General features: G+C 39.7%; 1 protein-coding gene across 6 annotated transcripts; it reads right to left on the minus strand.

Moving 5' to 3' along the window:
* Positions 1-317: 317 nt before the first annotated feature.
* On the minus strand, positions 318-22,191 carry Sell (selectin L). 6 transcript variants are annotated; one of them, XM_021244728.2, is made up of 10 exons: positions 22,055-22,191; positions 21,630-21,743; positions 18,650-18,731; positions 15,564-15,950; positions 14,511-14,618; positions 11,990-12,175; positions 10,656-10,841; positions 9,038-9,166; positions 4,880-4,898; positions 318-723 (listed from the first exon to the last, which is right to left on the minus strand). In XM_021244728.2, the coding sequence occupies exons 4-10, from the start codon at positions 15,892-15,894 to the stop codon at positions 705-707; spliced, it is 978 nt and encodes a 325-aa protein (XP_021100387.1). In that variant the 5' UTR covers positions 15,895-15,950; positions 18,650-18,731; positions 21,630-21,743; positions 22,055-22,191; the 3' UTR covers positions 318-704. The 6 variants fall into 6 exon arrangements, with proteins under 6 accessions (XP_021100387.1, XP_021100386.1, XP_087063032.1 ...); XM_021244727.2 differs by lacking the exons at positions 21,630-21,743; positions 22,055-22,191 and adding exons at positions 19,256-19,363; positions 19,540-19,668; XM_087206903.1 differs by lacking the exons at positions 318-723; positions 21,630-21,743; positions 22,055-22,191 and adding exons at positions 836-1,075; positions 19,256-19,363; positions 19,540-19,668.
* Positions 22,192-25,998: the final 3,807 nt, after the last annotated feature.

The raw sequence follows: 25,998 nt of genomic DNA on the forward strand, positions 1-25,998 counted from the left end.
ATAGTACAGGGTGTTTTCCTGTTCTCTTTTTTTATCTGATGCTCATGGGTGCTGCACATGGAAGTTGTCCAATGAGAATTAGGGGTGGCCAGAGAAGGTGGGAAGAAGGCCCAGGTAGTTACATAGGATGACGTCTATTTACAGAATGGGGGTGCAGAGCAGACAGGACTTTTCTAACTTGAGCAGGACTCCATTAATTCACTGGATTGGAAGGGCAGGATAACATCAACTTTATGAACTTTCTGTAAGAATGTACCTCCAGGTATTGAGAAGATGGAGGAGGTAAAGTTTGATCTGCAAGAAAAATGAGTCTGTAGTTACATGTGTATCAAATTTTCACTGTATTTAGAAGTGATTGTTATCATGGACCATATTGAAGTGAAATGGGAAATAAGAGTTAGGAAAGAGCAAAATCAGCCATCTTTATATTTCATAGTAATCTTTTCCCCCTAAGGTCTTATTTCTCTACAGAAAGGATAAGACTGAGCTATATAAACAACTGTGGGCCAGGGATGGGGATGAGGGGCAAAATGGGAGCAGAAGGGGCTATGGATCACTTAGTCATCCTTCCAGACACACTGAAGGACACACACTTCATCTGTGATGTAGGCGACACCACCATGCAGAACTCTTCATGGAAGGATTTGAGGTCATTTTCCAATGATTCTTTAGTATCTCCAGAATTTTCTTTCACAGAAGGGGAATTAGTATGGGTCATTCATACTGAAAGAAAAGCAAGCAATTATCAAATAAACTGAGGAGCTTTAACAATTGCCAAAATTAAAGTGTTAGTAATCAAGGGGAATTCACTAAAGGTGAGAAGAGGCAAAAGGAAGTGCTTTCAGCTGGAAACTGAACACAAGCGGAGGACATTGTAAGGGAGATGGGAAGAGGACTGGAGCAGTTGTGCAGTCCCACCAGACGTGGCATTAAGATGCAAATGGATTCAGTGAGTCCGAAGGGGCCTGGGGTCCCGCATCTCCAGGCAGCCCCCAGTGATGCTCACGCTGCTTGTCCACAGATGGCACCTGGACAGATGTCTGCATGGCAGCTGATACCTCCAGGCCTGAGGAGTCTGAAGGATGTTGAGTGAGAACAGGGCCAGCTCAGGAATGTGATAGATGCCATATTCAAATGGAAAGTCAAATCGGAGGAAAAAAAATCAAAGCTTATGAAAGGAATGGTATTAGGTCTAAATGTCTGATTCTGGTAGGGTGTGATTTAAGAAGATGGTGACAGATTTAGTTTCACAAAATAAATGACACTTCTGTGTGTGTGTTATAACCGTATAATTCTTGGAAAGGAGGGGGAGAGCCAAATTTGGTGTGTCTTAGCACCTTTCAAAGGGAGAACCAGATTCTGAGACTCTGGTCTCACGATGAGCTGTCAGGGCAAACCACAGCTGTGCAGCTGCAAACGTGCTTGCCAAAATAGAGATGAAAATGTTTCTCAAAACAGAACCTAACATACCCTCCTCTGAGGTTGGCATTGTATCTTCCTGTGTATCTTGGGTGTAGCTTTTACCCAAGTAGAATTTAGACACTGGAAACCAAATGTGATAAACAGAACTGGTTTGCAGAAGAGTCAGAAAAACCGCCAAGAACCAAAACCACATTTTCCCAAGGAGTCATTCATTCACCAGCCTAAAGCTAATGGGAATGAGTAAAAGGATGGTGAGAGTCAGCTCAACAGCTTAAAAATAAATGTCCTATTTCTTCTACCCCACCCTTCCTCAGTGCCATGACACAATAGTTTAGTGTGCAAAACAATCATATTACTAAAGGAGGGGAGCAGCTGGGAGTTATAACTATAACGTAAGAGTCAGGTTACCTGAGTTCTAGAATCTTAAGGGGTAAGTACATGGTGCTTGGATCCATATACTTACAAATCTGTCTTGCCATTTATTCAATGAAGTCACAGTATCTGTTGCAACTCTCTGTGCCTGGTATAATGGGGATAGTAATAGTACCTACTCTCACAGGCTTGCATCAACAGTTAATTATTTCATTGAAATTAATATTTGATAAGAATTTACTACTAATTCTCACTAGCTCAAGGCTTATAGAAAAGTTAATTAGTTCTACTACCAAGAGAATTTGAACATCATGTCTACCAAGATTCTCTTCAGACCTAAAATTCTATGATTCTATGAATTAAGGTCACTGTGGTCAATAAATGAGAGCTGTTCCAGGGCAGCTGAGCAGTTGCTAAGTTCTTCCAGACCATCTGATAAAGCAACTGGGACACATATGGATGGGGCTGACCTTCCTTTCCAACTTCTATTCCAGAGGAACTCAATAAGCCATGGGATCCAGGCCCTGATCATGGGCTTCGACCATGGATTTGCAGCCACAACACTGTACCATTGTTGACATCTTTCCCTCCTCTGGACTGCCATCGTTCCCTGACTCTCTCCATCGACCTCAACCCCATTTGTCCTTTATAAATCAACCCAAGTTCCACCCCCTTTATAAGATTTTTCTGTGATCACCAAGCCCAATGATCTTTTTTTTCACCAATGCAAAATTCACTAGCTATTACCATACTCTGCCTTGTATTTTTCTGGACTTTATTTTCTTTTTGCTGTCTTAACTTCCTAACAAGATAGTAATCTCCCTGAGGCTAGGAAACAAGGGCTTACTCCTCTTGGTGTCTCTGTCAAGGTTAGCATTGTTCCAACACAAAAGTGTTCAATAAACAATGATTAATTCATTCATTATAAAAATCAGTGTATTATGAAACTTAATATGGCAATTTGCCTAATATGGTAATTAATGCTAGTATCCTTCCAGCCAGCATCCCTTTCTGTCCCCTCAAGGCATCTAAAAAACTGGATAGACCTGCTTCCATCTAGCAGAAGTTAAAATAGGTGGTTCCTGTGGGCAGAAAGCAGATCTGGGTAGATTGTGCCAGAAAAGACTTTCACTCAGTGGGTGTGGGCATGAAAGAAACCTTTGCATCTTGTGGGTTTCCTGTCACAAAGATAGAGAGCCAACTCCAAAAGGGACCTTTTCCTACTCAGACCCCAACTACACAATTAAAGAGAAGATAAGGTAATAGAATAAAAAGCACATCCATTGGCCCTCTGTCCCCATCCAGTACCCATCACTCCTCTCCCCTTTGTAGCCAAACTTCTTAAAGAGATGACTGCATGCTTCTGCTTTCTCATCCACAATAATTTCCTTTACCCTTTGGCATCTGACTTCTGTCTATACCGAAAAAGGTCTCCCTGCTGACACCCTAGTTATGCCCAGCAGAAACATCTGGGTTCTCCTAGCACTATTTGAAACTATTTCCGTTTCCTTCTTTCCCTGGCATTCTTGTTTCCTGGCTCTTCTCCATCTTGCCTGTACCTCTCTGGCCACCTCTTTTATTCTCCTTTCCCTTAGTTGACTTGGATGTTGATGTTGCTCTGGTTACCACCCTCTGGTATGTCCTTTTCCATTCTCAAATGCATACTTTCTCTGGCTGATCATACCCACTCCTAAGATGGCTGTCACCTCCTGAAATGGAAGAACTCAAGGTAGGACCTGTGCTGTGGGTAGATCCAACAAACTTCAGATGGACTACAGACACCTGACGCTCAGCATGTACAAACCTGAACTCAAGATCTTTGTCTCCAAAATGTCTGATTCTTTTATGTTCCCTTCTAAGTGGTAAATAGTACTACAACCCACCAGTTCCCAGATCAGAAACATAGCAATTTCTCCCTCACCTCTCCTTTGCTCCCTTCCCTTCTCCATTAAGATCCCCATTCAGTTGATTCTACCTCCTTTTATGTCATGAACTCAGTCTCACTGCAGTTTTGTCCAGACAGCTTTACCCTAATAACTTCAAATGCCTCCAACATAGTCTCTGTCTCCAAACTCACTCATCTCCCATGGTTCTGCTGCCGCTGTGCGGGGATCCTCATAAGAGGCAGATGTGACACACACTGACACCTTTGGTCACACCCCCTAAAACTCAGGGTAAGGTCAGTATTCCTTAATATGACTGATCAGTGACTTTAGTATCTTACTTCTGGCACCTCCTCCCTACCCTGAGCTCCAACTTACCGAACTACTAAGATTTCCTCAGTGACAATTTGTGGTTGGTGAGATGGTTGTCTGACCAAATACTCAACCTCTTTAGGAAACATCTCTCTTCATTTCCAGCATTTTTTTTTAAAAGCTTAATTATCCATCTGGGTACTCAATATATCACCAAAGGGTCATTGTCAGTTCTTTTTACTTATACTCTCCTTGCTAAAATTTTAAAGCAAGTCACTAAACTCATAAAACTGAAATATTTTGCCATCTTCATTTCTGCCATCTTTATTTCTCCAGGTTAAGAATTTGAGTTTTGAGATCAAACTAAAAAAAAAGGTTTCTTTGAAAAGCTGTGAGTAGAATTCATGAGCCTCACCAATTCCATGTTTCTGAAGGTCAGTTCTTAGGGTCAAGGTTTGGATCAGAGTTAGAGTAGTCATTTACCCTTCTGTGTTAGACATCGTTGGGTCTGTGGTCTAGGGGTGTATGTTCTTAGGGTCTAGGGACATTAGTTTCTCAATAAATCCTATTCAATTATTATATGTAGTTCTCCATGTCTGTTCAGCCTGTAATCCTCAAAAAAAAAATTGGAAACAATCAAGAAAACTCCCTTTACATAAACTGCTCCTTCCTAATACTTATACATTTATTCATTCATTCAGCTCTACTAGTACCAAAACCACAGCTTTTCAGGGAGGCTACTGATGTATCGCTCTATGTCGAAACTTCATTCAGATGAGACTCCCAGGTTAGTAACTGCTGAGGGGTTAATGTGTCTAGTTGTGACAGGACATATCCTAAGAAAAGTAAAAGATCAACAGATATGGAAACTCTTCACCTGTAAAACTTACCTTTGCTGAGATCTCTTGCCTAAAAAGAGAAAAGAAAACAGAGAAATAAAATAAGCAAAAAAAGAAAATACACAACACCAATTTTTTGAGTAAGGGACCCTTCACTTTCAAAACTGTTTTTTGGAGTGCATTGCACATTTGTTAGGCAGTCCTTCGTCTTTCCCTAAGGGGTTTGTGGGCCCTGGCTTAAATTTCTAACTCAAACAGTGGTAGGTACTCCAGCAAAACAAATGTGTTAATGCCTAAGCTTCTCAGGTTCCATGCCATCCTTGGGCTGGTCCTGAAGACAGAAGTGTAGGCTGAATCATCTGGTGCTCAGACCCAAGATGCCCATTCACATGTTTATCCCACATTTCATCCTACCTGCAGACTCTTCCCTAAGGGATTCAGCTGCTAACACTGTAAGAAAATGTGTCATAACATCTCTCAGCATCTTCTCTATGTGAATCCACAAGAAAACTTCACTCTGGTCTTGTTATTAGGAACTGCACAGCCTTATCTGAGTAACCACTGTATTTTCATCTTACGAACACAGTGACTGACATGGCTGGCTATGCTTTCCTTTGGACTGGCTGCAAGGAAACACAGAGCTAGGCCTGACACCCTCTCCTCATGTGTGTACAGGACTTCTTGTTGCAGGCATTTCTGTAAACTACTGAAATTTTGGCTCCAACTTATTTTTTGTGCCCTAAGTTTTTGCTTTCGTTTTCTTGCTTTTTAGCTACTTCCAATTTGCTATGTTGAATGTGTTCTGTAAATTGTCTTACATTCTTTTTGAAAAAATTGAACTATAAGTAAATATATTAATGAATGACTGGAGAATTGAGGTATAGAGGAAATGAAAGCAAAGAAAAGAAAGGAAGAGAGGGAGGAAGAGAGAGAGAGAGAGACTGACTGACTCTTTGAGGAGAAAGACTCATTTGGGTGGCAGTATATTTCAGTGGTTGTAAGCGTGCCCTCTAAAATCATCCCACCTAGGTGATTTTTCCACCTGCAGTTCAGTGTGTCTTTGAAAAACATTTCCTCTATGAGCCATGATTTCTTCATCTGTAAAATGGGCATAATAAACCAGGTGCAGTGGTGCATGCCTGTAACCCCAGCTACTCAGGAGGTTGAGGCAGGAGGATCACAAGTTTAAGGCCAGCATAGGCAACCTGGCAGAACCCTGTCTCTACAGTTTTATAAAAGGGTGGGGGATGCAGCCCAGTGGTAGAGGGCTTGCCTGGCATGGGCCTCCAGGCTCAGTTCCCAGTGTACCCCCTCTCAAAATAATGGAGAGACGAAAATAACTGTATCTTCCTTATTGGTTGATAAAAGAAAATATACTCAAAGATTTTAGGCCAGGACCTATAACTGAAAGCTCAATTACTGCTTTAATCCTTAAACATGTTTGAAATTACTATTTTAAATCTTTTCTTTCCAAACTCAGCCTGCTGATAACATGGATCAAATAACAGTCACAGAGAAGCAAGTGTGAATTAACTTCAGTTTCCATTTGTTTATCCACATAGAAATATGCTTTTTTATTTGGGAACAATGAAACAAGTAACAATAGATTGGCAGAACTCTGTTCCTACTGAGGTTTCTTTTTGAAGAAAAGGGAACTAAAGGAGTCACACACAGTTTCATGCCCTGTTCTTGCCCTGGCTCCTGGTTCAGTTGGAAAATTTTTCCAAGTTAAAAAAAACCAAAAAAAACCCAGCCTTATGAATCTGAACACTGGAGTTTTAGAAGACAAACCTGGATGGGAGTCTGATCTCTGACTGTGGCCCCTGCTGATCAGTGATTTTAATAGATTAAGCCTAAACGTCTTTGCCTCAGTTTCCTTTTTTATCAAACAGGGCTGATGGTGATGACTAATGAAGAATGATGATGCAAGGACCAAAAAAATGTTCCTAGATGGGTCAAGTAAGGGAGCAAGTATCTGGTCCCTCTTTCTTTTCCAGAAAGGAGCTAAAGTCTGGATACCGAGACTGCCAGGGAAGGGCCCAAGTGCTAGGTTCAGAGGATCCAGTCTCTATTCAGAGGACAGAAGGGTGGAGTTAACATTTAGGTCACTTCATTGGCCGCCATGTTCCAAATTTCCACCTGGCCCTTTCTTCAGCTTTCTGTACCCAACAAGCCTATACAATTCTCCAAATAGGGGAACACTGTATATATACAGATTTATTATTTATGAATATATTTATATTATATTATAAATTATATATAATTTATAAATAATATTTATTATTTTCACTTTCAGTCTTGTCGGTGAATCAGCTAATCTCTGTAAATTCATGATGGGAACCTAGAAAAATACTCTTCATGGTTTAAAGAACCAACTTATAATTAAGATTTTTGGAAGACAGAGTCATTTACTTGAAAGTGGAGATATGGTAGAAGTTTCACAAATGAAGACTAGTCAGTTGTCACCTGAAAGTTACCCTGATGTTTCTACACAGTCAGTGATCTTTGGGGCGTCTGTTCTCAGTGGCAGCACAACTGTAACTACCCCGAGTGCCCGTTATCTGCTTCCTGTTTGCCCCACACTGATTCCCACAGCAGGGGCATGGCAGTTTTCAAGTTATCAGTTTGAGATCTTGTACAGAAATGACTCCAAGGTAAAAAGTTTAAAAACAACCCTATGCTTTGCTTACCTTGCTTATACATAAAACAGCCTTAGCCAACTAACCCCTCACTAAATACACATGACTGACTCAATTCTTTTGATTCTACAACCTCTTATTACAAGATAGGAAGTTGTGAATAAATATTCTCCCTGTTAAGCTGATTTACAGCCCTGCAGCCCTTAAAGTTATTCAGATAATAGCCACCTTGTCCCAGAGATCAGCACGCAATTACCCATCCTATTCTCTACCCACTCAGTTTTGCCATCATCATTCAAGGAAAGGTCAGTTAGGGTCAAGCTCTGACATCTCAATGGAAAGACTAATTCATAGTGAGAAAGCAAGGTCATTCTTCTTTTGCCTTAATACAGTATGTAAGTATTTAGTATAATATTATATGATGGTGGGATCCCATCTCCACAGAATTTCTAACAGTAGGAGTTAACAGACATATTAACTGTTCTGTGTTCTCAGGTTATAGCTAGTGAATTTCTTACACATATAGTGTTCCCTCCATTGTCTTCCTGGGTTAATAAGAAAACTCATATAGTACCTTCTGTTCCTAAAGTCGGGTGAAAGATCAGATCACACTGGAAGGCCATTAGGTGTTGCTAGATAATATTCCTGCAATTGCAAGTGCATATGGGAATCTTTAAGTCCCATATCCAGTGAACACAATCCATACTAACTCAGTGATGGAAGGGAAATTAAGATGGCAGTCAATGGATGCCACATAAAGCTTTAGCAATTGTTTTGAGGTCACCCACAACCCCTGATCTGGAAACAAGATATCTTAAAAACTTCCCAATGTTTATGAATTTTATAATGAGTTTGGCCAAATGTGGTTGTGTACCCTCAAAGCCTGCTGCAGACAATAGACCTGAAGCTGAAAGATTGATCCCACTTTAAGGCATGGATGCACCAACCAGGGAGGAAAGGGCAGTAATGCTGTATTCTCCTCTGGTGCTACTCTACCTACTGTCCAGGCAGCAGATAGTAATTGCTCAAGGCAGTCCTCTTTCTTCCCTTTCCTTCTGGAGGGAAAGCACTGTGGCTTTGGTGATGTCATGGAGAATGCATGGGATTTATTTCAAGAATAATGCAACTAACTCTATGTTAGAAGGTGGACAAGTCTGTGACTCTAAAAAGGCCAGGTATTTGAGAGCAGTACCTTGAAAACCTACGTGGACATTAGATTCACTTCCAAATCAAAGGTGTATAGGCTCTTTGGGGACAGAGATTTGTGCATCCTTTGTTCAAAATTAGGAACAAATTAGAATAACTCATTTAGCTATTACTCCCCTGGCAAGGTGCCTTGAAAACAATAGGTATTTTTTTAAAGATTTGCCTAATGAAAAGCAAAAGTCAGTGGGGCTGTTTTAGTGAAGGAATGTACTGACTGATTTATATGTCTCCAGGGGCCAAGGTCTATAGATCGTAAAGCTTGGCACCTGGTTCAGTTGAATCTATTGCACCTAATTTCCTGTGAGTTTCTTTCTTTTTTCACTTTAAAGTTGGTTTATTTTCATGTAAAGTTAAATTCACATACTTTTTCTTAGTCGCCTTGCTAGCCAGATGATAAAGGCTAGCCCAGAGAACACAGTGACCATGACCGCCACTGGAATGAAGAGAGGGTTATAATCACCTTCCTTGATCACTGAGAAACTTTGGTCCAATTCTGAAAGAGAAATCAATAAGGCACACAACATGAGGCCACAGTGTATTTCCTTAGTCCAGCACATGATTTTGACTTTTCCGTCTTATGCCTCCCAACACTAGCCCATTTGGTGCCTCTTAACAGATAAGAAAGCTCCCAAGAAGAGTCTATAGCAGAGGGAAAGACTGGACCAGCCTCTGGTCTAATGCCTGTGCAATCTCAGTCCCTAGATGCGTCATGCAGGAAATTCCTGGGACTGTATCTAAAAATCTCAATAATATGTGGTCATCAATGTGTTTGGCTCCATGGTCTGGGTCAATGCTGTAACTATGAAGCACAGAAAAGATCTGGAAAGTCTAATACAACTTTAAGAAAAAAGCCAGTGATATGAACTGGGTAACTTAGAAGTCAAAGGAAACTAGTATTGCTTTTCCTGTACATTTAAAAAGCAGTAGTGCAAAGATAAGCACTTGTTTATATGCCAAGAACCCGCACTGATCTATCAAATGATACAGTCTTACTGTTTCTCTTCATGTTCTTCACAAATTAGCAAAAGAACACATCTACATACCCTTTCGTAAGTGTAAACTGGGTTCATTTGCAGGTTTTTACTGAAAAAAAATATGGAAAAAATCTGCTTTGTGATGCCTCCAGTTGAAGGAATCTACTTCCACATATGGGAATGGGGTCTAACTGGTCCCTTATTCTTCGTGCTGCTTTGATGGAGCCTTCCAAGGTTTTTCCATCCCCAACTCAAATACACAATGGAGAAGAGGCTCACGTTCCAGAGGCTCTAAACAGAAGACCTGTTGGCTGGATGAAGATGAGGAAATGGACACTAGCTAGGCCTTAGCTAAATATACCTGCCTGATAAGGCTGACCCACAGTCCTCCCGCAAAGGTCTCCTCATTTCTCTGCTGCCCACCTCATTCCACACACACACAAAGGTCAGTCTCTCTGACGACTTCTACAGATCCTACCACTTAGAGACTTTTGTTATCTAGGCAGATGGTCTCAGGGGCAGACAGTGGTAGCTATTCTTTCATATGCTAATTCAGTGTGCATTTATTGTACCACCTGTCACCAGGTCCTCTGTCAGGTGGGGAGTATGCAAAGATGAGATGCGATCCTAACACAGAGACAGCTTTGGGAGACATTGGCTTAATGATCATTGAGAAATAGCCATTATTTGGGGAACTAGGTGACCATTGGTTACCTTTGTAGAGGGATTTCAGGGAACTAAAAAGAGAGGCACATTTTAGTGGAACAGAAGAATAGATGAGAAAACCATTCTAAAGTCAGAACAGCGGGATTAGATTGTAAGTTAAGAATGAACAAAAGCAGATGACTGTCATTAAAGGAGGAGACAACAACAAAGGCTTTAAAGTAAGGTGATGCATATAAATGCATGTTTAGGCCACATATGTTTAGCAAAATGAACTTCAAGAGTTTCGTATATCTTTCCCCAACATCTGCTAAATTTTCAGAATATTGAGGCAAACTTACTCACTTTGACATATTGGACTATGACTTGACCACATTCTATATGGTCCACAAGTAGTTTTCTTCTCTCCAATTAGTTTAGTTCCTTCTGAGCAATTGAAGGTACAAACAGAAGTAAAGCTGAAATTGGCCAGGGGGTGACTACAGTCCATGGCCCCCAAATCAGGTGCTGTTAGAGGCTCACACGGAATTGCTTCAATGAAAAAGAGCAAAATAAAACAACACAAAATAGTATTTCTGAGCAAAGACTCTCTCTTGACCAAAGGATTTTAGGTACAATTATCTTACTTAACTGTGGAACCATCCACTTGAATCTAGAAATTCCTAATTGCCAGAATTTCCTTCTGATAATGCTCCCAGACCTTATTTTCCTGAGAATGATCATTTATATGGGCCATGAATGAAGCCAACAGGGCGGGGGAAACCCACAGTGGAGTGAGGGCGGCTGCTCCAGGCTACTCTCTCCACATGGTGGCTCTCAAGCCCTGCCACAAGTGCTGGGCCACAGGGCATCTGCCACAAGAGCACTGCAGAATGTCTTCAGGGAATGTAGAGCTTCCACTTTTTCACCTGTTGTATAGTCTACCCAAGAACTTTTAAAAAAATATTTTAATTCTCTGAAGCAACCCCAGCTTCTGTAAAATTAAACAGGTGGGTTGCTTCTAATATTTCTTTGAGAGTTAAACTATTTAAACTGATGGATCAGGAGCATAAATGTAGAAAATGGCTTCAAGACTTCACAAAGGCAGACACTACCCATTTTCTCCTGTGTAGGGATGATTTTGGCAGCTAAAAGGTGGGAGGGAATCTTATACTATATTCAAATTTTAAAAAGACAGACAAATTGGTTTTTGTTTTTCACAAGAGTTGTTATTCTCCTAAGAGTTCATGTGGGTGGAAAAGTATGAGATGATTTTAAGAATACACTAAATAAAACAAGACAGTCTTCTACCCTCTAAGAAGGAAACCAGTTGGTGTTAAATAGGACACCACATAAAATAAGTGTTACTGAGAGGAGAGTAACCAAAATTTAACTGAGGTTCAGCAAGACTGATTATTTAAACCACAGCAAGTAGAAAAATAAAACACAATAAGCACATTGTATTGCTACAAATCATGATGTGCACTGTTAGACAGCTTTGGAGGCATTTAGTTGTATTTTCGTTTGGAGGTTTTCTTTTTAATTTTAGTAAGAAAAATCCCTTTGAAGGGCATCACAGTGTAATCTAAATTAGTTTAAATTTTGCTCCAAAGGAGGTTACAGCCTTCTTAGCAAAACTCCTCTGCACTTTTTCAGACTATAGACCCAGGATCACCATGATTTAGTGTGAAGTCACTCACCTTGACAGGTTGGGTTTAGAGAGGACCAGTTTCCAAATGGCCCACAAGTTGTTTCTTCCATCCCAAGTAGGTTTGTTCCCTTAGAGCAGTTGAAGGTACACTGTGAATTAAAGGCGAATTCTCCCAAAGGGTGAGTACAATCCATGGTGCCCAGCTCTGGGGTCTCCAAAGGTGCACACTGTACCACTTTAGTAAAGAAAGGAATGGTATTAGGAAGGGTTAAGGGGATCTGATGCCTGGATTTGAAATCCTAGCTCTGCCACTTGAAAGACTCATGCCTGTCTTGGGGTCCAAAGAAATATCCCTGGAAGAAATGGTCCCAGTACTAAGATGAACAGCTGTGTTCGCTGTGTCCAATGAGAGAGAAGGCCAGGAGCAAAGTCAGTTAGATACAAAGCACATGTGGTTGGTGGAGAACTATAAGTGTTAGTAAAAGGAAAGAGGAGGCAGGGAAGAATGTAAAGATGTGATCAATGAGAAAAATAGGAGCTAAGAGCAAATATTCTTATCTTTTTTACTGATTTATGAGTACCTACTACATATTAAGTATTACTCTAGGCCTTAAGGTGCTTAAATTTCATCCTGTAGGACAAATGATAGATGTAAATTAAAGAATAGATGGCCGTGTGTGTGTGTGTGTGTGTGTGTGTGTGTGTGTGTTTTAAGCTAATCAGCCTGCCTATAGTATGAGTAACATATGGGAGGGGAGTAGCTAATTTAAAGTTGTAGAGCTCATCTAGCAGTCCACTACGATAATTTAGGAGAAAGACAACGAAGGCAATGGTAATAGAATTGACAAATAGGAGACAAATTAGAAAAATGTTATAAAAATTGGTAGTATGTTTCCAGGCACAAATGCCAGAGGTGGGTAGTCTCACACCATAACCCCATGTAAAGGGTGATTCCACATACTGAGATAAAAATTACGAAAGGGAAAGGTGGCTGGGGACAATGGGCTTTATCTACCATCTTTTAGACTTCCTAAAGGATATTCTTAGCATATTTGGCATGAGACAGATTTGTCAGTCCAATGATCACATGTATTTGTAAATCCACAAGTGTCAGTAAGTTTGACCAAAGGGACCACAAAGAGTCAGAAGAGCCATAGACAAGACAAAGGCTAAGAAGTGACTAGTTTGTGGGGTTGACTAAGTGTCTATAAAGGAACCCAGTAGCAATGATCATAGGTAAAAAGACAACGAGGAAAAAATGATATGATGGAAAGACAAAAGAAGGAGGAAGAAGAGGAAGAAGATGAGGAGGAAGGAAGAGGGCAATGTTTAGAAAGGCATGCTGGCACACCCACAGTATAAAGATTTTTTTAAGTCCTGGATGGGGTAATGTATTGAGTCAGAGTCATGGGTCAAGGATGAAATGAAACAAGTTAGATCTATTCCTGTTTGAGTTTGGTGGAAAGCAAACAACTGGGGCATGCTTGTGGGGACTGGAGGCTGCTGAGTGGAGGAAGCTGGCCTTTATTTGGCAATGAAGGGCACCAGGAAATGACAGGTTGACATTTAAATTTATTTGGCTTTAATTCTTTATTATTTGTAAACTCTTTTTCTTCTTACAAGTTTTTTATGCACCAGATACTTGACAGTTTCAAAACCAGACCGGCATCAATCAAAGGATCTGATGTTTTCTTCAGGAGTGATTGATTAGGTCAAAGATTCTGACTTTGAATCTTTGCATTCTCTCCATTTTCACCACCATGACTCTGAATGATTTCAAAAAGTTCCCGATGACCCTCTCTATCTTCCTTTTTTGCTTTCCAATCTATCCAATCTGCTGTTTCTAGAATGATTGACTTGTGTGTCACTATTAAATGCAGAGTGGCCCATCACTGCCAAATAAAGGCCAGCTTCCTCCACTCAGCAGTCTCCAGAACCCACAACTATACCCCAGTTGTCTGCTTTCCACCAAACTCCAACAGGAGCATATATAATTTCCATTCATTAACTCTAACTCCTTTAAAGGCAGAATCTATAATACATTTACCTTTGTATTCTCCTGAAATACCCAGCCCAAATCAATGTGTAGAATTTGTTATATATCTCTGACATGTGCTATGTATCATTATATGAAATAGCTTTCTATAAAAAAGCAAGATTACCTTCTGGATCAACTCACCCTCCTAATGATAAATAGTATAGTTTCTTTCAGATTTTAAAATTCTGATTAATCCAGGATGCTCATTAGATTGGGAGCTCCATGAGAGTGGGACTCTATCACACCTGATTTCTTCTTGTAACCACCTTGTTCTTTGTGGTACTCAAGACAAAACAAAACAAACCCCTCCCCCAAAACCTTGCGGAGAAGTGACTTTCATAATTCAGCAGAACTTCATGTTGACTTGTGAAATCTTTACAGAAAGACAACCATTGTGAAAGAATAACTCTGATTAAAACTTCCCACTTCTCAGAATGGCTAGTATCATTTTGTCCCAACCAACTTCTAACATAAATTACGATGATTCCTGTGATTTTGTATAGGAAGAAACAAAGAAAGGAAAGGGGCTTACCAAACTGGCACTGGGGCCCATAGTATCCCACATCACAGTTGCAAGTGTAATTATTGATGACTTCCACACATTCTCCATGGCCGCTGCATGACCTGGGCTTGCAAGAAGCTTTAAGGAGATTAGAAAAAACTAGCTTAATGTGATTACATTTTAGTACTCACAGTCATTTCCTTAGACGTAGCTAACTTTTTGTTGGGGACTGTTTTAATAAACAGGAAGGATTTTTTCATACATTCACAAAAGTGTTTGCATAAAAGTCATGTGCTAAAATTTTTATTTGTGAGCTGTACTAGCCATATGGCCATAGGCATTTCTTCCCTTTTAGAGTAAATTTACTGATAGTAATAGTATAACATTTTGGAGAAACTCAGGGACATATATGGAAACTCTTGAAATTATTTGTTTTTCATATAATAAGCATATTAATGACGACCCGACCTCAATCCTTTCTGCACTCTGCTTAACAATCCCTTTCTTTAGAGAAAGTGCTACAATTAAAACATCCAAACATTATAAAGTAGTAAGATCCAATTTGTAAATGACCAATTCACTACATTTCACTGTTAAAATATGACTGGGAAAAATACTGTTAGAATTTTGTAATAGTTTTTACAGAAATAAATTTGCATACACTGATAGTGCAATGTTTTACTATACAGAATTAATAAGATTAGGCCAGGAAAAGGTCTAGCACAAACCCCTACTCCTCAAGGAGGAAGTAGGTGATAGGAACCTAAGCTATGAAGGGCCCCAAGTGCAGTGACCGCCCAGTGCGCATCCTGGGGCCCTGGCTGTCCAGCGCCTCCTCCCTACTTCCCACACAGTGGGCCAATAGCCTCGGGGGAACTGAATTCAGGGGTATAGGGACCAGCTTTACACACTAAAAATGTGACAGGATCCAACCGATCTAGAGGGTTGGAAGTGTTTTAAGATGAAGCAGAAACTGCTGTCTCCCCACCACCACCACCACCCCGCCCTCCGGTGCTGTAGTCAGATTGTTCTAACCAGGGTGGCCCTGAGCAGGGGGTAGCCCGGGAGTGTGGCCACTCCCACCTGTGTAGCACAGAGCTGCCTTCCGTTTGTGGCAGGCGTCGTCATTCCACTTTCCCGAGTCTTGGAGCCTCTTGATGTAGATCTCTACACAGTCCTCCTTGGACTTCTTGTTGTTGGGCTCCCCAGCCCCCCAGTTCTCTGCTTCCTTAGTGAGGGGCTTGTTGGTTCCCACCCACGTCCACGTATTTCCTATCTTCCGGATCCCTATCCAGTAGTAACTGCGGCTGAAGGGCAGTGTCTTCTCCAGGTACTCGATCTCTCCCTTGTTTTGGATGGCAACTAAATCCGTGTAATTTGCTTGACAGAACTTCCTAGCATCTTCCCACTTCATGGGTTTTGCAGAATAATGGTAAGTCCAGCAGTCAGTTCCATAATGTGCCAGGAAATCTGAAAGATACCAGTGTGACCTGTGTGATGGCTCAGCACTAAACCAGGCTGAGCCCCCCACTGGAGGAGGAGGAACCCAGTAGGAGAGACCAGGTGACTGGCTTAGACCCCCACGTCAGCCCTTTGCAGTTGACCGCAGTTGACCTCAGACCTTCTGATTTGAATATAGAAGCCTTTACTCATGGCATTGCTTTACTTGAGTGGGTTGGCTTTCTAGATTTACTTTCATAAAATAGTGTTTTCTGAAAATGTTTTCAAGTGAAATTTAACCAACATATTTTACAAATTCAGATTTCTTTGTGTGTGTGTGTGTGTGTGTGTGTGTGTGTGTGTGTGGTACTAGGAAGTGAACCCAGGAATTTCTAGGCAGGCACTCTACCACTGAGCTATATCCCCAGCTAGAAAATCAGAAGCTGAGGCAGGAGGATTGCAAGTCTGAGCCCAGCCTGTGCAACTTAGCAATTTAGTGAGACCCTGTCTCAAACAAACAAACAATTAAAAGGAATCCGGGGATGTAGCTCAATGCAAAGGCCATGGGTTCAATCCCCAGTTAAAAAGAAAAAAAGAAAAAAAGAAATTGGCATTTTATTTTCCTGGTGGCTGTTAATCATTTGAAAATAATATAAAGTATAATATCATAAAACTGTAAAATTTACAGTCTACTTTTTAAAATCCCAGGATAATTTCCTCAAGGCCAACATGTATTATTGTTTTCCTGATGTATGTATCAATTTCCTTAGGCTTCTTCCTCAAGGAGAACCAAAATAAGAACAATGATATACTTTTACATATCTCTCCCATATCAAAAAGATAATATTTTATTATAAGAAAAGCTGTTCTGAGAAGGCCTCAATTCATAGTCCAAGCCTTATATATGTAACTATATAGAAAAAAAGAACAATTTACAAAACCAAATGATGTAGGATTACAAAATTGATTATGTTAGGTTATATATGTGAAGATACCCAACTGAGCTTCAACTATAAGGGCTTTGAAGAAACACAATTAAACACATAATTATACAATGATTCCATAATGATAAATGCCATTCTAACATGGTGTGATCTATGTGAAATAGTATTTTACAGTAAGGTTAAAGTTTTCACAGTCATCTATCTTTGCTGTGTATTCACTGTGTAAACAAGCACCCTGGAGAAATGCCAAATCAAAGTTAGATCCAGTTCTTACAGTCTCTTCAGGTTCTGGACAAAGAACAGCAGATGCAAAGACAAGATAATAAACCTTGATCAGATCAAATACTCCAGAAATAAGCAGAGAACTGGAAAATATGATTAATGAGTAAAGAATATCCTACAGTAACATCATAAACATGAAAGTCTTGAAAGTGCCATTCCACTAGAATGTGAGTTCTAACATGAAATAAATTGTTGTGGCCACTGCTATATCTTCAGTATCTAAAACGGAAAATACTCAGAAAATACTTGTTGAATAAAAATAAGACATGGGGCTGACACAGGATAGGGAATATGTTAAGAGGTGATTGAAAATTATGGAGAATGTTTAAGTTTTAAAAATGTATCACAGTAAAAGACACATGGCCATTAATCTCACTCAAAATCCTCCCCTTCCCCCTAGCCTTACATACACAAACACTTGTTCTTGCTACTTTCTAGAGCCTTTCTGGAAGTCCTCTTTCCTGAGTGTCTTTGAAAGTTGTGATCAAAATATGTTGAATGCTGCTGCCAATGTCATCCAATGAAAGGCAGGTTTGTAGAAACATCATAGTGTGTCCTCATCTGCCTTATTCACTGGATCTGGCACTGTATAGCTTCTGGCTCGTCCCCATAGTCAAAAGTGACCATGACATGTAAACAGTTTGCATAGATTCAAGACAGCGAGGCAGCCACAACAGTGCAACTAAAGACACTCACAAAAGAAGACTTCCAGAGCTGCTTAGAAAAGTGGCGAGAATGGTGGGAAAAGTGTGTTAGAAATGTGTGGGCGTGGTATCTTGAGGGGAATTAATAACATGTCTTTTGCTGTAATCATTTTTTCTAATTTAGGCATTCACCATTGTTTTTATCACACTGGGAATGAAGAGCATGGTAAATGTGTTTGCATGGTCAGAGCTGAAAATCCAAGTGAAGGCTTAAGAAGACATTAGCTTATTCAAGAAATAGGAAAGAAAATTCAAAACTATTGCTGAAGAGTCTTTAACACTTAGACACAAAACTTGTACCATTAGGGCCGGGGATTTAGCTCAGTGGTTCCACTGCCTGCCCTGCAAGCACAAGGACCCAAGTTCAATCCCCAGTACCAAAAACAAACAAATAAACAAACAAAAAAACAACTTGTAACATCAGCGAAGAAGGATCAAAATAATTAAAAGCCTCTACCTCAAGGAACTAGACTATAGCTGTAGAAAGTCCCTTGATATACATTAAATTAATAGAAAATGAAGTGCTAAATAATTGGCACAGATTACAAAGGCCTGATGAGAGATTTCTTAATTAACTATATTCCTTCATAATTGAACTTTTGTGAGATTATCAGGATTTAGACCTGGGAGCAAGGGGTATGGCAGGTAAAGATAGGATCAGGAGATTCCCAGGGAACTGCTAAGGTAAGCGGAAGAAAAGAGATGCTCATAGGAAGGATAGAATTGTAACTGTCTACCTAATAATTTTCTCTGTAACTGTTTACTCTCAGTGGATATTCAAGAAAATATCACAACATACCACAACAGAGCACGGCCCAGACCCACAGTTTGAAGATGTTCCATAAGCTGCTTGGAGAACTCTGACATTTCCATGAAAATACCTGCAATAAAATACAAAAGGAAATTTCGATTGTAAACCACAAATGTACAGCACCTTGAGGTGGTTCTTACAACTTCCTTCAATTTCAAAACACAGCACATATACTAATCTTATCCAGAGTAATAATGTTCTCCGACATAAATGAAAAACTTGCATCAAATTTACCCCAAAACTGATACATAGTTTTGAATCCATTTTTTAGTCTCAAGTTGCTGAACTTTATTCTGGTGATGTTTTTCTGTATTTCAGTAATTTTTGTATCTGCCTTTCTGTTCAGCCTTCAGGTCAAACTATTTAACATCTGATATGCATATTTTAAAAAGTATTTTTGTGCTTAATGAACTAGTGATTCTTAGTTTTAATAATATCTTCTTACACTTGATCGGGATGGGTCAACATCTCAAATACCTAAAAGAATTAAATAGTCAAAGAGAGGCCAGGAAAGGAAAACAGTGCATTTTGATACAAATAAGAAGTATGTTTTCAAGTAACTTAAATGAGAAAAACCACAGATTTTCTGCAGACCTTAAAACTGTACTTTCTGAAGCGTATCATTTTCCAGGTTGCTGTTGTGTTTTGTTGCAAAAGCAGAATCTCACCAGAGACAATGTCAGGGGGTAGACATTAACACACCTGAGAGGAGAGATTCCAGGATCACTTTTTTGAGACCCTGAAAGCATTTTTTATTTCTACAATTTTTAAAACCATAGATGAGACTGGTTGCCTCTTGTCCCCTTACAACCTGGCTCTACAACTCCAAGAAGAGTTTCTATCTGAGTATTTGGAAATTATGTAGGCTAGAAGCTCACCATGGCTTTGTTTGCTTCTCCTCTGGTTCCCCTGCAGCCTTGCAGCCTTCTTAGCTCAGCCTCTGGGGGTCTGGGTCCCTGTAAAGGGGAGCTGCTGTACTTCAGGGAGGTTGTCCCAAGTGCCACCTGCAAGGCTTGCTTGCTTTCATTTCTCTAGCCCAGTCTCACATCCTCCTCCTCCTCCCCTTCCTCCACTTCTCTCTCCTCTTTCCCCCACCCCTTCTCTAGACTTTTTTCTCCCCTAAGAACAAAGCAAACTGCTGACCAGAAGGTGTTGTGGCTAGATTTTTCCCTTTCTCCATCTTTCCCTACTTCTTTCTATTCTATGCGTCTTTGCCTTCCTTCTCCTCTTCTGTCCCATATCACACTTATTGTGGTTGTAATTCTTCTTCCTTCTCCTCCTTGTTTCTCTCTTCCTCCTCCTTTTTTCTTTCCTCCTTCTCCTCCTTGTTGGCCTTCTCCTTCTTCCTCTTTCTTCTTCCCCACCCCTCCTTTGTCTCAAAAATCCTAGGCTAACTCCTGTCCCAGTAATAGCACAGATGAAAACTGTATCTTGGGCAAATTTATGATATCTTTCAAACCAGCAGCAAATTGACTAATTTCATTTCCTTCTTCTCCTTCTTTCCTTGCTCACCCCCTAGTGGAAGTCTTTGTTCATGACATTTCCTAAATTGAAACCCTAAAGGAGTTCAAGGGCTCTGTCTAGCCTTTTGTCGTAGAAAGGTTTAGGAACCCACAAGTATCTTTATATTTCTGGAGTATCAAATGTGAAGTAAATGAAATAGCATGTTAAGTTAGGGCTCATCTGATGAAGGACAATGGAAAAAGAAAGAGTCACTGGCATAATCAGATTGGCATTTTAAGAAATGTAAAAATAACAAGAGGTGTGGGGCTCAGTACCTCATTTAATTACCTTACTTAATCTTTTTATCAGTTCTATATTGTAGGAAATGTTATTATTTATATTTTTAAAAGAGCCTCAGAGAGGTTAAGAAAACGGCCTCTTGGATGCACCTTGAAACCACAATGTTAAGTGAAATAAAGCAGACATTGAAGTTTAGGAGGTCCTTGGTAGATATGTTGAAGTGAGGACAAACAGGGAGCCAAAGAGACCTGTGAAAATGCCAATACTCTGACCCACAAAAACCATCTAGACTCATCTGTGACCTCTCCTCTAGTTCTGTCTTGGACCTCCAACCACACCGACTCTCTGAGCCTGCTGGTGCTGAGTCTCTGCACGGCCACTGACCAATTCTCCACCTTCAGCTTGTTGACCAGGCAGTTCCTGGTTTTCCTCCTGTGTCACCCGTTAGTCCCTCTCTGTTTCATGTGTTCGTTCTCTCTCATCTTTCCAATCTCCAAACCTTGAAAGTAGTCTAGGAATTGCTGCTTTTCTCTTTTTTCTCTACTCTTACCAACTTGGTGACCCTATCCAGTCTCTTAACTTTGAATATCACCAAGTGTTAATGACCCCCAAATTTATATTTTCAGCCAAGATATTCCCTTGTAGCTAAATGTCTACTCAGTGTCTCCATTTAGTAGTTAGTTGGCCTCTCCAGTTTTCCATATGCTGAAATGAACATGAGAATTTCTCCTCCAAACTGAGATAGCTCTTCCTGCAGTATTTTCATCCTGGTAAGTTATAACTCTATTTTTTTAGTTACTTCAGACAAAAGCTTTTGTAGTTGAGATTGCTCTGTTTTTCTCACAACTCATATGCAACGTGTCACAAAATTTGTTGACTTACCTTCAAAATATTTTCGGCATTCAGACTTTCATTTTGCTGTGCAACCAAACCACTATCATCCATCACTTACATTTTTGCACAAGTTTTCTGCCTGGACTCTGAATCTCTGTACTTTTAATCTAAGGTCTGTTTTCAACAAGATTAAGTAATTCCATGCAGCTGCTACCATGCTAGAAAATGATGAGAAGGTAGGGGACCAAATGGCTTTGCAGGATTGTGCAAAGACTTCAGATTTTGCTTTGAGTGAGGTGAAAAGCCATTGGAGGGTTTTGAGCAGTGGAGTGAGATGGTCTGACTTGTGCTCTTTTGCACATATCTTCTGCCCTTTCCAACTCTCACCTACCTTGCTGGTGATCCAATTTTATACTTCCCTGCTAGGTCCCAGATGGTTGGCCCTGTAGACTGTAGCATTCGGTCACTGGTGGGATGGTTTCCAGTTGATTTGACTAAGAATCACCTGAAAGAGATTAGAGAGCAGAGGGAGAGAAGTTGTGGTTTTTCTTACCCATTCTCTCCCTGTGTTGGTGCTCTGTCTCTGAAAGTATGTATACTTTCCCTCCACTAGGGCTTCTGTGGCTTTTCCTTTAGGGTTGTGGGTTCTGATAACACTGTTTCCTTCCTTGAGTTTTCAGTCCTAGAGATAGGAACAACTCCAGAAAATGCTAGCTTCAGTATATATCATTCCTCTCGTTTGTTCTCTTAACCTTGCCCAGTCTTTGTAAGTGATCCTCTATCAAAGGCTCTTTACTAGGCAAAAGACTTACCCACCTGAGAAAAAGTCTGTTTCTGAATGGGCTCCTGAGTGATATAGACTGCATGGAACTCCTTAAATCTTTCATCCAATACATGGAGTAACAGGCTGTCATTTGTAAGCCAGTGGTGAGCTGCTGACTAACATCACTTGCCATGCACAGAACTCAATCTTTAACAATATTTCTTAAGTATCATCTCAGAGATGCATTGCATAATTTTAACCTCATTTGAGAAATCATGAAAAAGGGAATTGCTCTCAGACAACATGGCCATTTTGATAAAATCCCCATCAGAGGGGGGCTCACCGTGTTTTGCTAAGCACAGTGAAACTTGAAAGCTGGCAGCTGGCAGATGATTTATTTTATTTTTTTTCCCTGTAATTCTTTTTTGGTACATTTTAGGTATACAATACATTTACATTTATCATTGGGAATTTGTACCTTTACATGATGTATCTTGGTTCTTATTTTTTCCCCACTCCTCTGCCCTCCCTTCACCCCTTCCACCCTTCCCTATTTACAAAGACTTTGTTTCCATTTTTTCCTTTTCTCATATTTTTCCTTTCCCTTCTTTCCTTTCCCCTACCCCTCTTGATCCGTCTACCACTTTGAACCTTTTCTTCCTATTTCACATTATCAATTATTCATTTTAATCCTTATTTACACTTTCAATTTCTCACACCAGAGAAACTATTCGGTATTTACACATTTGTGCTATTTATTTCACTTAAGAGTATGGCCTCAATGTGCATCCATTTAGCTATAAATGTCTCCAGTTTCTCGTTCTTTAAGGCAGAGTAGTACTCCATATTATTTTATTTATTTTTTTCCAGATTTTACAGAATTTAAAAGGATATAGAAAGCATATTACAAAAATCTGTTTTGAAATAAATTTGACAACTTCTAAGAAGTACCTTGGAAGACAAATTAATGATACTAACTCTGGAGGAGATATCAAATTTGAATAGCACCTATTAAAGAAAGTATATTCCTAGCTTGAAAACCTACCTATATGACAACAGCAGGCTCATATACATTTTAACTGATAAATTATATCAAACAAAGCAGAAAAAAGAAGAAACACTTCTCCCCTCATTTTAGGAACTCAACATTGTGCTAATCCTAAAACTGGATAAAGATAATAGAAGAAAAAAGTATGAACATAGATAAAAATTTGTTTAACAAAACAATTAGAAGTCAGATCTGGCAGTATGTAGAAAGTGGTTTTGTTATAGGGATGGCAGTGTTGGTTCAGCATTGGAAGATCCACCCCCAAAAGTCATCATTTTAACAGAGGAAAGGAAAAGGCCATATGATCCTGTCAGTAGTTGGAGAAAAAGTATTGGATTAAATTCTACAGCTGTTCATGGTAAAAGCTATCAGGAGACTAGAAGTAGAACAGAGACTTCTCAACAGATCAAAGACATGTACTCCATACTTCCAGCGAGAACACCTTATATGAATGGAGAAGATACAATGCTTTCTCCTTAAGGTGGGGAACAAGAGCAGATATGCTTACTCTTTATCTGTCCATTAAACTTTGACACCTAGGCCCCACCAAAATAGTCTGGCAATAAAATGACACAACTAGGATAGGATTGGCACAGCAGAAGCAAAATCTTTATATATAGATGAAATGATCATCTACAGAGAAAATACTAAGAAATCTCTAGGAGCCCCTAGAACTTGTACTTGAATTTAGCAGGATTAGAAAACACAAGGTATATATAAAAATTCAGGTCTGTGTATACTTGCTATAAATGAACAATTGGATATTGAAATTTAAAAGTTATGTAGGAGTACAAAGGACCTAGAAAAGTTAAAAACAAAAACAAAAATAGTGTTGGAAGACGTTTAGTACCTAATTTTAAGACTTCTTCTAAAGCTACAGTAATAAAGGCAGTATTGGTGTAAGGAAAGACATATAGATCATTGGAATAAAACAGAGAATCTAGAAATAGAAGCACACATATATGGTCCACTGAGTTTTGAAAGATTATGTAACATTAGCATTTTATAGAATATAAGCTCAATTCAAGAGCTGAGGAAGAGATAGTGTTTTCAGCAAACGGCACTAGAACACCCTGTATCGTATATAAAAAATTAACCTCAACCCTTTTTTTCCATACATGAAAATAACTTGAAGGTATCTATGAACCTAAATAAGAAAGCCTAAAAGTATAAAACTTTAAGGAGAAATTATAAGGGAAGATATTTATGAATTCAGGGTAGGCAAGAACTACCTAGGATACAAAAAACATGATGTATAAAAGAAAAAAATTGATAAATGAGATTCCATCAATATTTAGAACTTTAAATGACATCATTAAAATGAAAAGTAGTCCTTAAACAGACCATATTTCCAATGCATATAACCTATGACCAGAATATATAAAGAACTCTTACAGCTCATTAATAGACAACCCAATTAAAATGTAGACCTAAGAAGATGGTAAATAGCCAATATAGCACAAGGAATGATGTGCAACTCTAGAATCAGAAAAATACTAATCAGTACAATAATAAGATTGAATTCTACACTCATTAGGGAGATGAAGTTAAAAGTTTTAAAAGCCTTGTCATGACTTTTTCTTTTTATTGGATTCTCCCCCTTTGCATTTAATTTGTCACGCCCAATGGATTCATTCTGCTGGGTTTCCTGGGGCTGTAATCCTCATTGTCTTTTCCTAGGGTATTGTCTAAAATGTTTTGGAGTGCTGGTTTGGTATTCATGAAGTTCCTGAGGTGCTCTTTACCATGAAAGTATCTTATTTCTCCTTCAATTTTGAAAGATAGTTTTGCAGGGTACATCAGTCTGGGTTGGGGGCTATTTTCCTTTAGGGCTTGAAATACATCATTCCAAGCTCTTCTTGCCTTGAGGGTTTGCATTGAAAAGTCTGCTGTGATTCTGATGGGCTTTCCTTTGTATGTGATTTGTTTCTTTTCTCTCACTGCTTGTAGAATTTTATTCTTCTGTTGGATTTCTGGAATCCTAACTATTATATGCCTATGTGTAGATTTTTTTGATCAAGGCTATTTGGAGTCCTATATGCCTCACTTATCTGTATGTCAAGTTCTTTTCCCCTCCTTGGGAAGTTTTCTGCCATCACTTCTGTGAAGAGTTTTTTTATGTCATCTCCACTCTCTCCTGTTTCTTCATTGAGCCCAATCAGTCTTATGTTATTCTTCTTTGCATCATCTAGCAGCTGCTGGATTGATTTCTCATGTTCCCTTACAATTTTAAAGCAACTTTTGTTTTCCTCCTCACTAATTGCAATCTTATCTTCTATATGTGAAATTCTATCCTCACATTGGTTCATTCTGCTGCGCAGACTTTCAATGGAGTTTTTAATCTCCTGGAAATCTGTTTGTATCTGTTTTATGGATTCCATTTGTTTCCTATGTTGGGATTCCATCATGTTCCTCAGATCCTCTATTTTTTTTAAATCTATGTCCTCTCTAGATTTATTAATCATGTCTTGCACTATGAGCACAATCTTTGCTGTTATCTGAGAAATTATTTCTGATTTCATTTTTCCCAGATCCTCTTTTGTTGCCAGTTCAGAGAGTCCAGGTGGTTGTTTATCAGATTGTTCCATCTCTTTCCCTTTGGGGTTGCTGTAGGTGATCTGGAAGTCTGTTTTTGAGGCTTGTTTATGTGTTTTCTCATTTCCACGGGGGGGGGGTGCTTCTGGCTCCCACGCAGCTCACCTTCTCTGCCCTAGGAGCTTGGGATGGCGGTGGCGTCGCTAGAGGGGATGGCCCCGCCCAAAACACCCATAACCACCGCCTGGCCTCACCGGCGGTGGGGCCGGCAGATTCCACCGTCCTCCCTTTGAGGGCGGCTGGATCCCCTGATGAGCATGGCAATCAGCCTCTCCAGTATTGGCCCTTTGCCACTAGTGACCTTTATAATTGGAGCATACAACACGCCAAGTTTTCCGACAATCCCAGGGATCT

This window comes from Heterocephalus glaber, unplaced genomic scaffold (assembly GCF_053883595.1).
Source record: "Heterocephalus glaber isolate CG9 unplaced genomic scaffold, H.glaber_assembly_v1.0 deba00000738, whole genome shotgun sequence".
NCBI lineage: Eukaryota > Metazoa > Chordata > Mammalia > Rodentia > Bathyergidae > Heterocephalus > Heterocephalus glaber.

Bases quoted from the DNA above. Each gene is read 5' to 3' on its own strand.
- Sell (XM_087206903.1), bottom strand. From the start codon at position 19,285: ATGATACGCTTCAGAAAGTACAGTTTTAAG. The intron at 18,732-19,255 runs GTCTGCAGAAAA...ATTTTATTGCAG, and splicing joins TCAGAAAGTACAGTTTTAAG to GTATTTTCATGGAAATGTCA. The intron at 10,842-11,989 runs GTGAGTGACTTC...TTTTCATTGAAG, and splicing joins TCTAAACCCAACCTGTCAAG to CAATTCCGTGTGAGCCTCTA.